The following is a 13,308-nucleotide window of genomic DNA, read 5'->3' as shown; positions in this document are numbered from 1 at the left end:
CTTACCCCATGTCATTTATTACACCAAACACTTTATGTAGATTTATTAGCTCATTTAAACTTACCAAAAGACCCTTTGAGGTAAACATTATTATTACCTTCATTTTATATACAAGGAAATGGACTCTCAGGAGACTAAGTAACTTGGATCAAGGTACAACCAGAATATGAACTGAAATCTGAATCCTCAACCACTATGCTATTACTCTGTCCTCAAGTGGTAAGGTTTCATAGTAGTAGAAGTACTATACCAACTTGATGCCCTGGAAAAGAGTCAAGGGAGCAGGAGGATAGACAGGCATGGGGATAAAAACTAGGAGGGAGGAGGAACATCAAGAAGAGCTATAAATTTCAGTCCCTACTGGTCAGGGCCATTCTGTCACATAACCTCTTATAAGTGTTCTTGGGATCCAAGTACTAACACCAGGGAACAGCTTCTGATACCTGTCAGCACTCTCATGGCTCCATGGACTGCATTTAAATCTCCGCTCACCAACATCTCCATGAGCAGGTTGAAGAGCTGGGGCCAGGCTTCAGGCCAGTCCCAGTGGGCAATGGCTGACACTGCATAGGCCACACTGGAGCGCACCTTACTTATTGATTCTCTCAACCCATTGGGCAATAGCTCCCGGATAACAATTTTTGCCTGCAGAGGAGAAAAGCCCACCTGTCATTAGCCCAGGTTATAAGACACTGGAAGAGTTCTATCCAGTTTATGCGTTGAAAAAACAATGTAAGTAAGATACTGCACAGCCATCAAAAATCCCAATACACAAACTTGACAAATCGCTCATTTGGAGAGTTCATCTATCATGTCTAAACTTATGCTGTCCATTACAGTAGGCACCAGCTACATACATGTGGCCCTTTAAATTTAAATTAATTAAAATAAAATGAAATAAAAAATTCAGTTCCTCAGTTGCATCAGTCACATTTTAATTGCTCAACACCCGTATTTGCCTAGTAGCTACTGCATTAGACCACACAGATACAGAGTATCTCCATAGCTGCAGAGTTCCAATGGGCAGTGCTGCCCTAGACCTTGTACCTCAAAATTTCTTGGGGCTCAGAATGGCTGCATAGCGCTGTACTAAGGAGAAACATCGGTTCATTTAATTCTCAAACAATACTTTGAAGCTGGATTTCTAATTCTCATTTTAGATATTTAGGACATTGAAGCTTAGAGGTTAAAATATCCTTCCAATATTCTCATAGCTAGTAAAAGGCAAAACTGGAATTTGAACACAGGTCAACCTGATATTCAGGTCTCTTACCTACAGCACGTTCATGCCCATAATGCCAATTATGCTACCAATAAATCTCCTTTTCTGCCTTGTCTTTTGATTGCCCCCTGTTGTCAAAGAATGGTGACAGCTCAATCTCTTAAGATGACCCCCTTTCTCTCTACAGGTGGACTAATCAAGTAACTCTCCTTACCCTTTCTGTAGTTTCAGGAGGCCTAAACTTCTCTGACTGGGCACACCAGTGAGTTTCCACATATTGCTTCAAAATGACTGACGCCAGCTGTGAAGAGAATAAGCCAAGTAATACAGCAAGAAAAAGACTTTCCTCATATATACAAATCATATACATACAGATGGCCTAATACATTCATTTGAAGTATATCTAAATCTGGTACAAAGTCCCAGGTTATTTGTAAGTTGGCCTTATTCTTTCTCTTTCCAATAAGAAAGTTTTATTACCAAGTAAAAGGAAATTACTTATAAGTTGGGTCGATCAGCCTGGACTTACCTGACGGATTGCCAGTGCTCCCTGGGGGTCTACGGTCAGCTCTGCCAGGTGAACACCAAATTCTGAAAGAGAAAATTTTATTGTGAGTCTAAAAACACCCAGGAAAGCCACAGCAACTTACTGAGCTTTAATCCTGATACCAACAAGAAAGATTTCAGAAAGGGGACTGATTCATTCCTTCTAGAAGTGCTGCTAAGATTGATTCTTCTAAGTAAGAGAAACAAACAGGCTGGGCTGCAGGACATGGCTGCCTACGATGATTAATTTCAGCCCTCTCACTTTCTCAGATCTCTGCAGAGCATCTTCCAAGATGGCAACACCTTCCTCTTAGACCAATGAATGTAATACCTAGTTGAAAACCAGTACTATCTAACCCCAAAGAAAAACTAAAAAGTGAGATATCAGGAGTTGTTCAGATATACACTACCAGATAAGAGATAATTAAGTATAAGAAAATCTAGCTTTAACAGGTCTAGTCCTAAAAATATAACTGTTGTAAGTGAACAGTTTCCCATAAGCAATGTAAGCAGTAAACGTACAATGCATATTGAGAGACTAACCACAATGCTTACATTAGATTTAAGCTTAAAATTTAGATTCTTCAATGCAATCCATATTAACATCTCATGGTGTTTTTTGCAGAAAGAGAAATCCTAAAATTCATACGGAATCTCAAGGGACCTCAAATAGTCAAGATAATCTCGACCAAAAAAAAAAAAAAAAGAAAAGAAAAAGAGACCAAACCCAGAGGACTCATACTTCCTGATTTCAAAACTTACTAAAATCTACAGTAATCAAAACAATGTGGTACTGGTATAAAGTCAGATAATATATAGCAATGAAAAGAATAGAAAGCCCAGAAATAAACCCTCATGGTCATGGTCAAATGATTTATGACAAAGGTTCCAAGGTCTTTCAGTGAAAAAAGGACAGCTTTCAACAAATGTTGGGAAAAAATATCCACATGCGAGTAAATGAAGGTGGACCCTTATCAAATACTATACACAAAAATTAACTCAAAATGAATCAGGGGCTTAAATGTAAGACTTAAACTCTCAGAAGCAAACACTGGACAAAAGCTCCACGACATTAGATTTGGCAATGATTTCCTGGATATGACACCAAAGGCATCGAAAACAAAAGAAAAAATATACAAATCAGATTTCATAAAAATTTAAAAATTTTTTGCATCAAAAAATACTTCAATAGAATGAAGCATGCAACTTGGGGTTGTGAGTTTGAGCACCACATTGAAGTAGAGTTTATGTAAGAAGAAAAAAATTTTTCTAAAAAAGAAAATCATTTAACTCATAAGAGATTAATATCCCAAACATGGAGAACTAAAATTCAACAACAACAAAACAAACAACCCAATTCAAAAAAGAGCACAAGACTTAAATAGGTATTTCTCCAAAGAAGATATACAATGGCCAACAGACACCTGAAAAGATGCTCAACATCATTAATCAATTAGGGAAATGCAAATCAAAACTTTGAGATGCCACCACACTCAGGAGAGCTACTACGAACACCAAATATTGGGGAATGTGTGGAGAAACTGGAATGCTTACACACGCTTGGTGGGAATGTAAAATGGCCCAGCTGCTGTGCAGAATAATACAGTGGTTCCTCAAAAAATCAGAGATAGAAGCACCATATGATCTAGCAAATCCCACCTCTGGGTATATAACCATGAAAGCAAGGTCTTGAAGAGATATTTGTACATCCGTGTTCATAGTACCATTGTTCACAACTGCTAAAAGCAGAAGCAACCAAGTGTCCATCCAGAGATGAGCAGATAAAATCCAGTAGTATATCTGTACAATGGAGTATTATTCAGCTTTCAAAAGGAAGGAAATTCTGCAGTATGACACAACTGCTAAAATAGGTGAATTTTGAGGACATTATGCTAAATACAGTCACAAAAAGACAAATACTGTATGATTCCATTTTCATACGAGTACGTAGAGTAGTTAAAATCATAAAGACAAAAAGTTTAAAAGAAGTTGCCAAGGGCTGGAGGAAGGGGAAATGAGGAGTTATTTAATGGGTTTACAGAGTTTCAGTTTTACAAGATGAATAGAATTATGGGATGGTGGTGATAGTTGTGCAACAATGTGAATATATTAAATACCACTGGACTGTATACACTTAAAGATGGTTAAAATGGTATGTTATATGCAAAATATACCAAATATTTTTAATTAGATATAATTTATACTTGCACAGGAGTCGAATGTCAAATAAGGAAGAAGAATGTAAGACCAAGAGTTCACCGTAATTTTCACATCTCACAATCTAGGGTTGTGGTATCCAACATGGTAGCTGTCACCTACAACTGGCTACTGACCACCTGAAATGTGGCTAGTGAGAACTGATGTGTGCTGGAAGTATAAAAAACAGACCAGACTGCAAACTTAGTATGAAAACAAAGTAATGTAAAATATTTTAGTAATGTTTATATTGATTACTTATTGAAATACTTTGCACACATGAGGTTAAATGAATACAGTTTTAAAACTTAATTTTACCTTTTTCTTTTTACCTTCTCAATATAGCTTTTAGAAAATTTAAAATCTTACATGTGACTCCCATTATATTCCTACTGGACAGCATTGTTCTAGAGAATGAAATGTTAATTTTTCAGAGGTATTTAGTTGTAGTAGGAGCAGCAGTTAAGATAGTTGCATCATTCCTATTTGGAAGGAGCTGGAGATAGGTGAGGTTAAGGGCATGGGTTAGGCAAGTTTAGGCTCCAATCCTGAAGCCATTGTGTCTAAGCTTACGTAAATTACTTATCTTTCCTAAACCCCAGTTTCCCCATCTGCAAAATAAAGATAATGGTATCAAGTTACCAAGCAATCCTGTGAGAACAATATACGGCACATAGTAAAAACTTCAAAAATCAGTTATTGTGGCAATCCCTATAAAGATTCCAATGGCATTTTCCACAGAAATAGAACAATCCTAAAATTTGTATGGAACCACAAGAAACCCCAAATAGCCAAAGCAATCCTGAGCACAAGCAAAGCTGGAGGCATTGTGGCTCCCTGATTTAAAATTAATTTACAAAGCGATAGTAATCAAAACTATGGTATTGGCATAAAGGCACATAGATCAGTGGAACAGAAGAGAGCCCGGAAATAAACCAATGGTCAATTATTTTAGGACAAAGAAGGCAAGAATATCCAAGGGAAAAGGACAGTCTCTTCAATAAATGGTGTTGGGAAAACTCAACAGCCACATGCAAAAGAATCAAACTGGACCACTCTCTTACTCCATATATAAAAACTAATTCAAAACAGATTAGAACACTTGAATGTAGCACCTGAAACCACAAAACTTCTAGAAGAAAACATAGGTGACAAGTTTCCTAACATCAGTTTTAGCAATGACTTTCTGCATTTGACACGAGCAAAAGCAAAAATAAATAAGTGGGACTACAGGTATATCTTGTTTACTGCACTTTGCTTTATTGCACTTTGTAGATACTGAGTTTTTTTATGAATTGAAGGTCTGGGACAACCCCATGTTGAGAAAGCTTATCGGTGCCATTTTTTTCAACAGCATTTGCTCACTTTGTGTCTCTATGTCACATTCTGGTAATTCTCTCAATATTTTAAAAGTTTGCCATTATTATATTTGTCATGGTGGTCAGTGATCTTTGATGTTACTGTTGTAATGGTTTTGGGGCAACACAAACTGTCCATGTAAGATGGTGAACTTAATTGATAAATGCTGTGTGATGACTGCCCCACTAACTGGCCATTTCCCCTTCTCTTTCCCTCTCTTTGGGCTTCCCTATTCCATGAGACACAACATAGAAATTAGACCAATTAATAACCACATAATAACCCCTAAGCATTCAAGTGAAAGAAAGAGCTGGAAGTCTCAGACTTTAAAAAGCTTGGTGAGGAAGACATGTCAAAAGCCAAGAGAGGCTGAAAGCCAGGCTTCTTGTGTCAGTTAGCCAAGTTGTGAATACAAAGAAAAAGTTCTTGAATGAAAGCAAAAGTTCTACTCCAGCGAACACACACACGGTCAGAAAGGGAAACAGACTTATTACAGATATGGAGAAACTTTTAGTGGTCTGGACAGATCAAACTGGCCACAATATTCCCTTAAGCCAAAGCCTAATCCAGAGCAAGGCCCTAACTCCATTAAATTTTATGAAGGCTAAGAGAGATGAAGAAGCTGCAGAAGAAAAGTTTGAAGATAGCAGAGGCTGGGTCATGAGGCTAAAAGAAAGCAAAGATCTCCATTATAAAAAAATGCAAGGCAAAGAAGCAAGTGCTGATGCAGAAGCTGCAGCAAGTTATCCAGAAGTAGTCTAGCTCAGACAACTAATGAAGGTGGCTACACTAAACAACAAATGTTTTTAAAAAGCTTATTTATTTATTTATTTTGAGGGGGGAGGGGCAGAGAGAAAGGGAGAGAGAGAATCTCAAGCAGGCTCTGTACTGTAGGTGCTCTGAGCCCGAGGTAGGGCTTTATCTCACGATAAATGAGATCATGACATGGGCTGAAATCAAGTGTTGGCTGCTTAACTGACTGAGCCATCTAGGGGCCCCCAACAGATTTTTAATGTAGATAAAACAGACTTATATTTGGAAGATGATGCCATTTAGGACTTTCATAGCTAGAGCAAAGTCAGTGCCTGACTTCAAAGTTTCAAAGGACAGGCTGACTTGCTAGTGGCCAATCTAGCTGATGACTTTAAATGGAAGCCAATGGTCACTTACCATCCTGAAAATCCCGGAGTCCTTAAGAATTATGCTAGGACGGGGCACCTGGGTGGCTTAGTCAGTTAGGTGTCTGACTTTGGTTTGGGTCATGGTCTCACGGTTCATGGGTTCAAGCCCCACAATGGGCTCTCTGCTGTCAGTGCAGAGCCTGCTTTGGATCCTCTGTCCTCTCTACCCGCTTCATGCATGTGTTCTCTCTCTAAAGTAAATAAAGATTAAAAAAAAAAAAGGAATTATGCTAGGGGTGTCTAGGTGGCTCAGTCAGTTGAGCGTCCAACTCTTGATTATGCTCAGGTCGTGATCTCACAGTTCATGGGATTGAGCCCTAAGTCCAGCTATGTGCTGACAGAGTGGAGCCTACCTGGGATTCTCTCTCCACCCCTCCCTTGCTCTACCCTACATGCCCATATGCTCTCTAAATAAATAAATAAACATTACAAAAAAGGAATTATACTAAATCTCCTTTGCCTGTGCTATAAATGGAACAACAAAGCCTGGATGATATAGCCCATCTGTTTATAACATGGTTCACTGAATATTTTAAGTATATTGTTGAGAGCTATTACTCAGAAAAAAAGATTCCTTTCAATATATTACTGCTGACAATGTGCCTCGTCATCCAAAACACCTGATGGAGACGTACAATCAGATTAGTGTTGTTTTCATGCCTGCTAACACAACATCCAGTCTGTAGCCCAAGGATCAAAGAATAATTTCGACTTTCAAATCTTATTATTTAAGAAATACATTTTGTAAAGCTATAGCTGTCATACATAGTGATTCCTGTGAGGAATCTGGGCAAAGTCAATTGCAAAGCTTCTAGAAAGGATTAACCATTCTAGATGCCACCAAGAACATGCGTGATTCACAGGAAGAGGTCAAAATATCACCATTAACAGGGATTTAGAAGAAGTTGATTCTGACCTTTATGGAGGACTTTAAGGAGAGAAAGTAACTGCAGATGTAGTAGAAACAGCAAGACGACTCGAATTTGAAGTGGAACTTAAACATGTGACTGACTTGCTATAATTTCATGATAAACTTTAATGGATGAGGGGCTACTTCTTGTGGATGAACAAAGAAAGCAAATTCTTGAAATGGAATCTACTCCTGGTGAAGATGCTGTGAAGACTATTGAAATGACAATGAAGGATTTAGAATAGTATACAGAGTTAGTTAATAAAGCAGCAGCAGGATTGGAAAGGATTGGCTCCAATTTTGAAAGAAGTTCTACTGTGGGTAAAATGCTTTCAAACAGCATCACATGCTACAGAGTAATTATCTGGGGAAGACAGACTCAATTGATGCAGCACACTTCAGTGCTGTTTTATTTTAAGAAACTGCCACAGCCACCCCAACCTTTAGCAACCACTACCCTGATCGGTCAGAAGCCATCAACATTGATGCAAGACTCCCCACCAGCTAAGAGATTATGACTTGCTGAAAGCTCAGATGATGATCAACATTCTTTTTTTAGCAATGAAGTATTTTTAATAAAGATATATACAGTGATTCTTTAGACATAATGCTACTACACACTTTAACAGAATACAGTATACATGTAACTTTTATATTTACTGAGAAACCAAAAAATTCATTTGACTCTCTTCACTGTAATATCTGCTTTATTGCCCTGGTCTGGAACCAAATCTGCAATATTTCCAGAGCATGCCTGTACATCACACTAAGAAGTTTCTGTACAGCAAAGACCACCAACAAGGTGAAAAGGCAGTCTACCGAATGGGAGAAAATATCTGCAGCTCATGCATCTGATAGGGATTAATATCCAGTACATAAAGAACTCATACAACCCAACAGCAAAAGAACAATCCAATTAAAAAATGGGCAGAGGATCTGAATGGCCATTTTCCCAAAGAAGACATATAGATGGCCAACAAATACATGAAAAGATACTCAATATCACTAACTATCATGGAACTGCAAATAAAAACCACAATGAAATATCACCTTCCATCTGTTAGTATATTATATTGCCAAAAAGACAAGAAATAACAAGTGTTGGTGGAGGATATGGAGAAAAAGGAACACTTATGCACCACTGGTGGGAATCTAAACTGGTGCATCTACTATGGAAAACAGTATGGGGGGGTTCCCCCCCAAATTAAAAATAGAATTACTATATGATCTGGCATTTTTACTGCTAGGTATTTGTTCAAAGAAAACAAAAATATTAACTTGAATAAATATATGCACCCCCATGCCCACTGCAGCATTATTTACAATGGCCAAGATATGGAAACAAACTAAACGTTCATCAACCGATAAATGGATAAAGAAAATGTGGTGTTCGTGGGTATAGTTGCCAGAGATGTGGGAGTGGGGGACAGTGGGGAGGAGGGGGCCAAAATGGATGAAGGGAGTCAAAAAGTACAAACTTCCAATCATACAATAATTAAGTCATGGGGGTGCCTGCATGGCTCAGTTGATTAAGTGTCAGACCGGCTCAGGTCATGATCTCACGGTTGGTGAGTTCAAGCCCTGGGATCTAGGCTGACATCTCAGAGCCTGAAGCCTACTTTGTATTCTGTGTCTCCCTCTCTCTCTGCCCCTCTCCTGCTCATGCTCTGTCTCTCTCTGAAAAATGAATATTAAAAAAAATTAAGTCAGGGAAGTAATGTATAGCATGTCAGATATGGCTAATAATATTGTATTATATACTTTAAAGATGCTAACATAAAAGAACAGATCTTAAAAGTTCTTTTCATAAGAAAAACAAAATTCTATAACTAAAATAAAACATAAATTGTGCTAGTATTGTTTTTATTGCTCACAGTGAGTACATTGTTTGGCTTTCTCATCTCTGTAACTAAAGTTACCTTCCATGGTGAATTCTAACTATCAAAATTGGGTTTCACTGAAATAGTCATCCAAAGGATATTTATGCAATAGAAAAGCTTAATACCAAGAAAAAGTCACTCACGCAGTGTTTCATGTTCAAGGCTTATACAAGTACACAGGTTAAAAGCTACTTTTCGAAAATGATCTATGTCTATATTTTTAAATTTTATTTTGAAATCACAAACAGTACATAGAGTTCATGGATATCCTTTACTCACATTCTTCTGACATGAACAACCTACACAACTGTGGTTCAATGATCAAAACCAAAAAACTAACATGGGTATAATACTTTTAACTGAACTACAGACGTGATTAGAATTTCACCAGTTTTTTCCCCCTTACTGTCCCTCTTCTGTTTCAGGATCCAATCCAAGATCCCATGTTGTACTTAGTTGTCATGTCTCTTCAGTTTCCTCTAATGCATGACATTCTTATTCTTTGTCTTTTATGAGCAGAACACTTCTGATGAGTAATGATCAGTTACTTTGTAGACTGTGTCTCAATGTGTGTTTGACCCACGTTTCCTCATGATTAGTCCGAGGTTATTCATTTTTTGCTAAACTATCAGAGAAGTCCTCAGTATATCCTATCAGGGAATATATAATGTTGAGGAAATTACTGGAAATGTTAACCATGATCACTTACTTGATAATGGGGGGGGGCCTACTGGGTTTCTCCACTGTAGTTTTCCCCTTTGTAATGATAAAAATCTTGGGAGAGATGCTTTTGAGATTATGATAATATCTTGTTTCTTATACTTTCACACACTGATTTTAGTATCCATCTGTAGATCCTACTGGCAAAAACTATCACTGTGTTGTTTGCCTAGTGGTACTTTTGTATTTCTTTTATTTTCTATATTCTTTTATTTTATTTACTCTTATTAAGTGCAATTCTGTCCCTTCTCCTTTCTTTATCCAATTATCTCTTTATACTGATGTGGACTCATGTTAATTATTTCATTCTATGGTTTTAATCCAGTGCTATCATTATTTATTTTGCTGCCCAAACTGTTCTACTTTGGCCATTGGCACTCCTTTCATTTGGCTCCTGTATACTTTTCTACACTCCCATCCTTTTTACAGCATTGCTCTTTTATTCCTATGGCTTATTCTAGGCTTATCTTGTATTTTCCCTACTTAAGCCCTGAAATCAACTTTTCCTCCAAGGAGTCCTGGTGCTTATTTTAGTGGGGAATGCTATTTTAGAAACCAAGGTCTGGATGCTAGGTGTGCTCAATGCGACTGGGGTGTCACTGCTCCTAGGCCTTCTCAGAGAATGCCACGAGGAAATATATGTATGTATACTAATGTACACCCACACATACATACATCCGTCTGCCTGCCTGCCATCCATCTATCCATCCATCCGTCCATCTACTGACACCTCAGATGTCAATCCAAAGGTTCATTCTACTTTTCTTCTTTTCCTGATGTAATTTTTCCTCTGGCTCTCATTTTCTACAATAGATTTACCTCTTCATTTCGATCCTAGTAAACTAATTACAGAACTATTAACTCATACTCTTATGAAAAAGATATTTTAGCCAGAGTACAGTTTTTACCACTAGTTCTTTTTGACTTCAATCTTACAATATGCAGTCGAAACACACTATTTTCCAAAGTTACTTGGAATAATCCTTTTCTCTCTCAACGTCAAATAATAGTTATGTTGTAATATATTTGTAATACAGTCAGGTTCATTTGTTACTACTTCCATTTGGGGCCCATCCACTGTTCGATATTAATTATTTATTTGATGGATATTACTACAATTCTCAAAGCTATACAAAAAGGAATATTATAAGAAGAGTTGCTCCATCCTTATCCCTATTAACTTCTTTCCACCTTTTCTCTACCCATGCCATGTAGGTAACCAATCAGCTTCTGGCTTATCTTTCCTGTATTTCTTTTGCATTAAGGAGCAAATATATGTGTATTTTTTTATGTCCTCTTATTTACATAAACTGTTGTTTATTATACACTTTTGTACTTTTTTATTAAAATTTTTAAATATTTATCTTTGAGAGAGAGGGGGAGAAAGAAAGAAGGAGGGTGGAAGGGACAGAAAGAGAGGAAGACACAGAATCGGAAGCAGGCTCCAGGCTCTGAGCTGTCAGCAGAGCCCGATGCTCAACCTACTGAGCCACCTAGGCGCCCCCATACTTTTCTTTTTTTCAATTAACATTATATTCTGGAAATCATTCCCAATCAGCTCAGAGATTCCTCATTCTTTTTCTTTATAGCTGTATAACATACCATTGTATAGATGTACTTTATTCAACTACTCTCCTATTCATACATATGTAGGTATGAATAGGTATATATGTACAATATATACAATATGTATATATACATCTATAGGAACATATGTAACGTAAGCAGTTACATTGCTTCCAATATTCTGCTTTTATAAACTATGTTGCAGTAAATAATATGTATTTTTATATTGTTGAAGGTGTACCTTCTACCCCAGAAGTGGGTCTGCTGGATCAAAAGGTAAGTGCATTATACAGTGTTGTTAGGTATGGCCAAATTTTCCTCCAAAAGCTCTGTACCAATTTGCATTTCCACTAGCAATGTTAAGGGTGTTTCTTCACAGTCTCACTAACAGAATGTGTTACTATTATGCCAGTTTAACAGATAAGAAATGGTACGAAATGGTTGTTTAATTTCTATAACTGCTTTAAACCTTTTTTGTATGTTTGAGTGCTTTGGGGGGGTGGTGGTCTGTCTGTCCATATCTCCCTCCCAATTTTCTACTGGGATTTTGGTCCTTTGTTCCTTAAAAAAAAATTTTTTTTACGCTTTAATCTTGTTTTATCTTCATAACAAGACTGTGAGGTAGGTAGGGCAGGTATTATTAAATCATTGGAGTGATTAAGTAGGGAGCTATAGTTCAGAGAATTTAATGGATTTTGTCAACATCTAAAAGCTAGTATGAGTCTCTGGTTTCAGCTATGATGTGTGAAGGTTATTAGGGACCAAAGCAGCTGAAGACAGACCTTGAAGCTTACTCTGCTATTCTCCATGTAGTCCCTGACCCTTTCATTCCAGGTTCAGTCTTCAGGGGCTCTTGTTCCATAGGCAAGACTCAACGCAGAGGCACTCAGGACAGTACCCTTCTGTCTTCTGGGGCTGTCCATGGAGGTATGAGGAGGCCCACTGAGGAATGAAGGTTAGTTCCAGCCTTCTGCCAGTTATCTCACCCAGAAGACCAACTCTTTGAGTGCTGGATCCGGCCAGTTCACAACAGTGACAGACTCCTAGACATACACATATCATTTTGCTTAAATACGCATCTGTGACACACTAGGCCCCGCTAGATCTCCATACCAAACACACTCCATGGACTCAGGGTGAGGAAGTTAGTTCATACTGTCTAGGCCCAGGGATTTCTGGCAACCAGCAAGGAGCCCAGGGGCTGCCATAGTTGGAGCCTCTCAGGAAACCAGGGCTCCTCTACGAGGCTGCCCAGAGGAGAAATATCCAGCCCTCTCTTCAGAGAGAAGCGTCAGCAGCTTTTCCTGTCAGTGCCCCAAAGCAGCAACAGGGCAAAGGGTGAGGAAGAAGACTTCAACACACACCCCTCCATGCAGGGTCACATCCCTGCACCAGGAGTTCTCACCATACACAAAGGTTTTTGCTTGTTGCTTCTTAACCACAAGTGATGGCATCAATGTCTTCTAGAGGGGCTGGCATGGAGGTCTTTTAGGAACATCCTTTGACTCAACCCTAGGGGTGGGGCCATGAGGAGGGGCAGGGGACTCAATATGTCTCAGACTCCTTCAATAGATCGGGTTGAGCAGGACCTCAACCTTGTTCCAGTGGGAGATCCTGCTTGTGTTCCTGGGAGGATGGAAAGATGTGAACTAGCTTTGCTGGGGCCTCTAACAGCCTGGGAGGACCGGTACTAAGGCGCCCCTCCCTTTAGGGGTAAAGCTGTCCCCT

The 13,308-nt window shown here is 38.4% G+C and overlaps 1 protein-coding gene across 4 annotated transcripts in view; it reads right to left on the bottom strand.

The window, feature by feature from the left end:
- IPO9 (importin 9) overlaps positions 1-13,308 on the bottom strand; it is a 50,431-nt gene that overhangs the window by 28,015 nt on the left and 9,108 nt on the right. For all 4 annotated transcript variants that reach the window (XM_029935452.1, XM_029935455.1, XM_029935453.1 and 1 more), the window contains exons 2-4: positions 1,752-1,813; positions 1,437-1,523; positions 444-645 (exon numbers count right to left, since the gene is read on the bottom strand). In XM_029935452.1, the coding sequence (XP_029791312.1) occupies positions 444-645; positions 1,437-1,523; positions 1,752-1,813 (351 nt within the window). The remainder of the gene's footprint in view (positions 1-443; positions 646-1,436; positions 1,524-1,751; positions 1,814-13,308) is intronic.

This window comes from Suricata suricatta, chromosome 3 (genome assembly GCF_006229205.1).
Source record: "Suricata suricatta isolate VVHF042 chromosome 3, meerkat_22Aug2017_6uvM2_HiC, whole genome shotgun sequence".
In the NCBI taxonomy this organism is placed as follows: Eukaryota; Metazoa; Chordata; class Mammalia; order Carnivora; family Herpestidae; genus Suricata; species Suricata suricatta.
The sequence above is the reverse complement of the archived record's forward strand: the minus strand, read 5'-3'. Positions and strand labels throughout refer to the sequence as shown.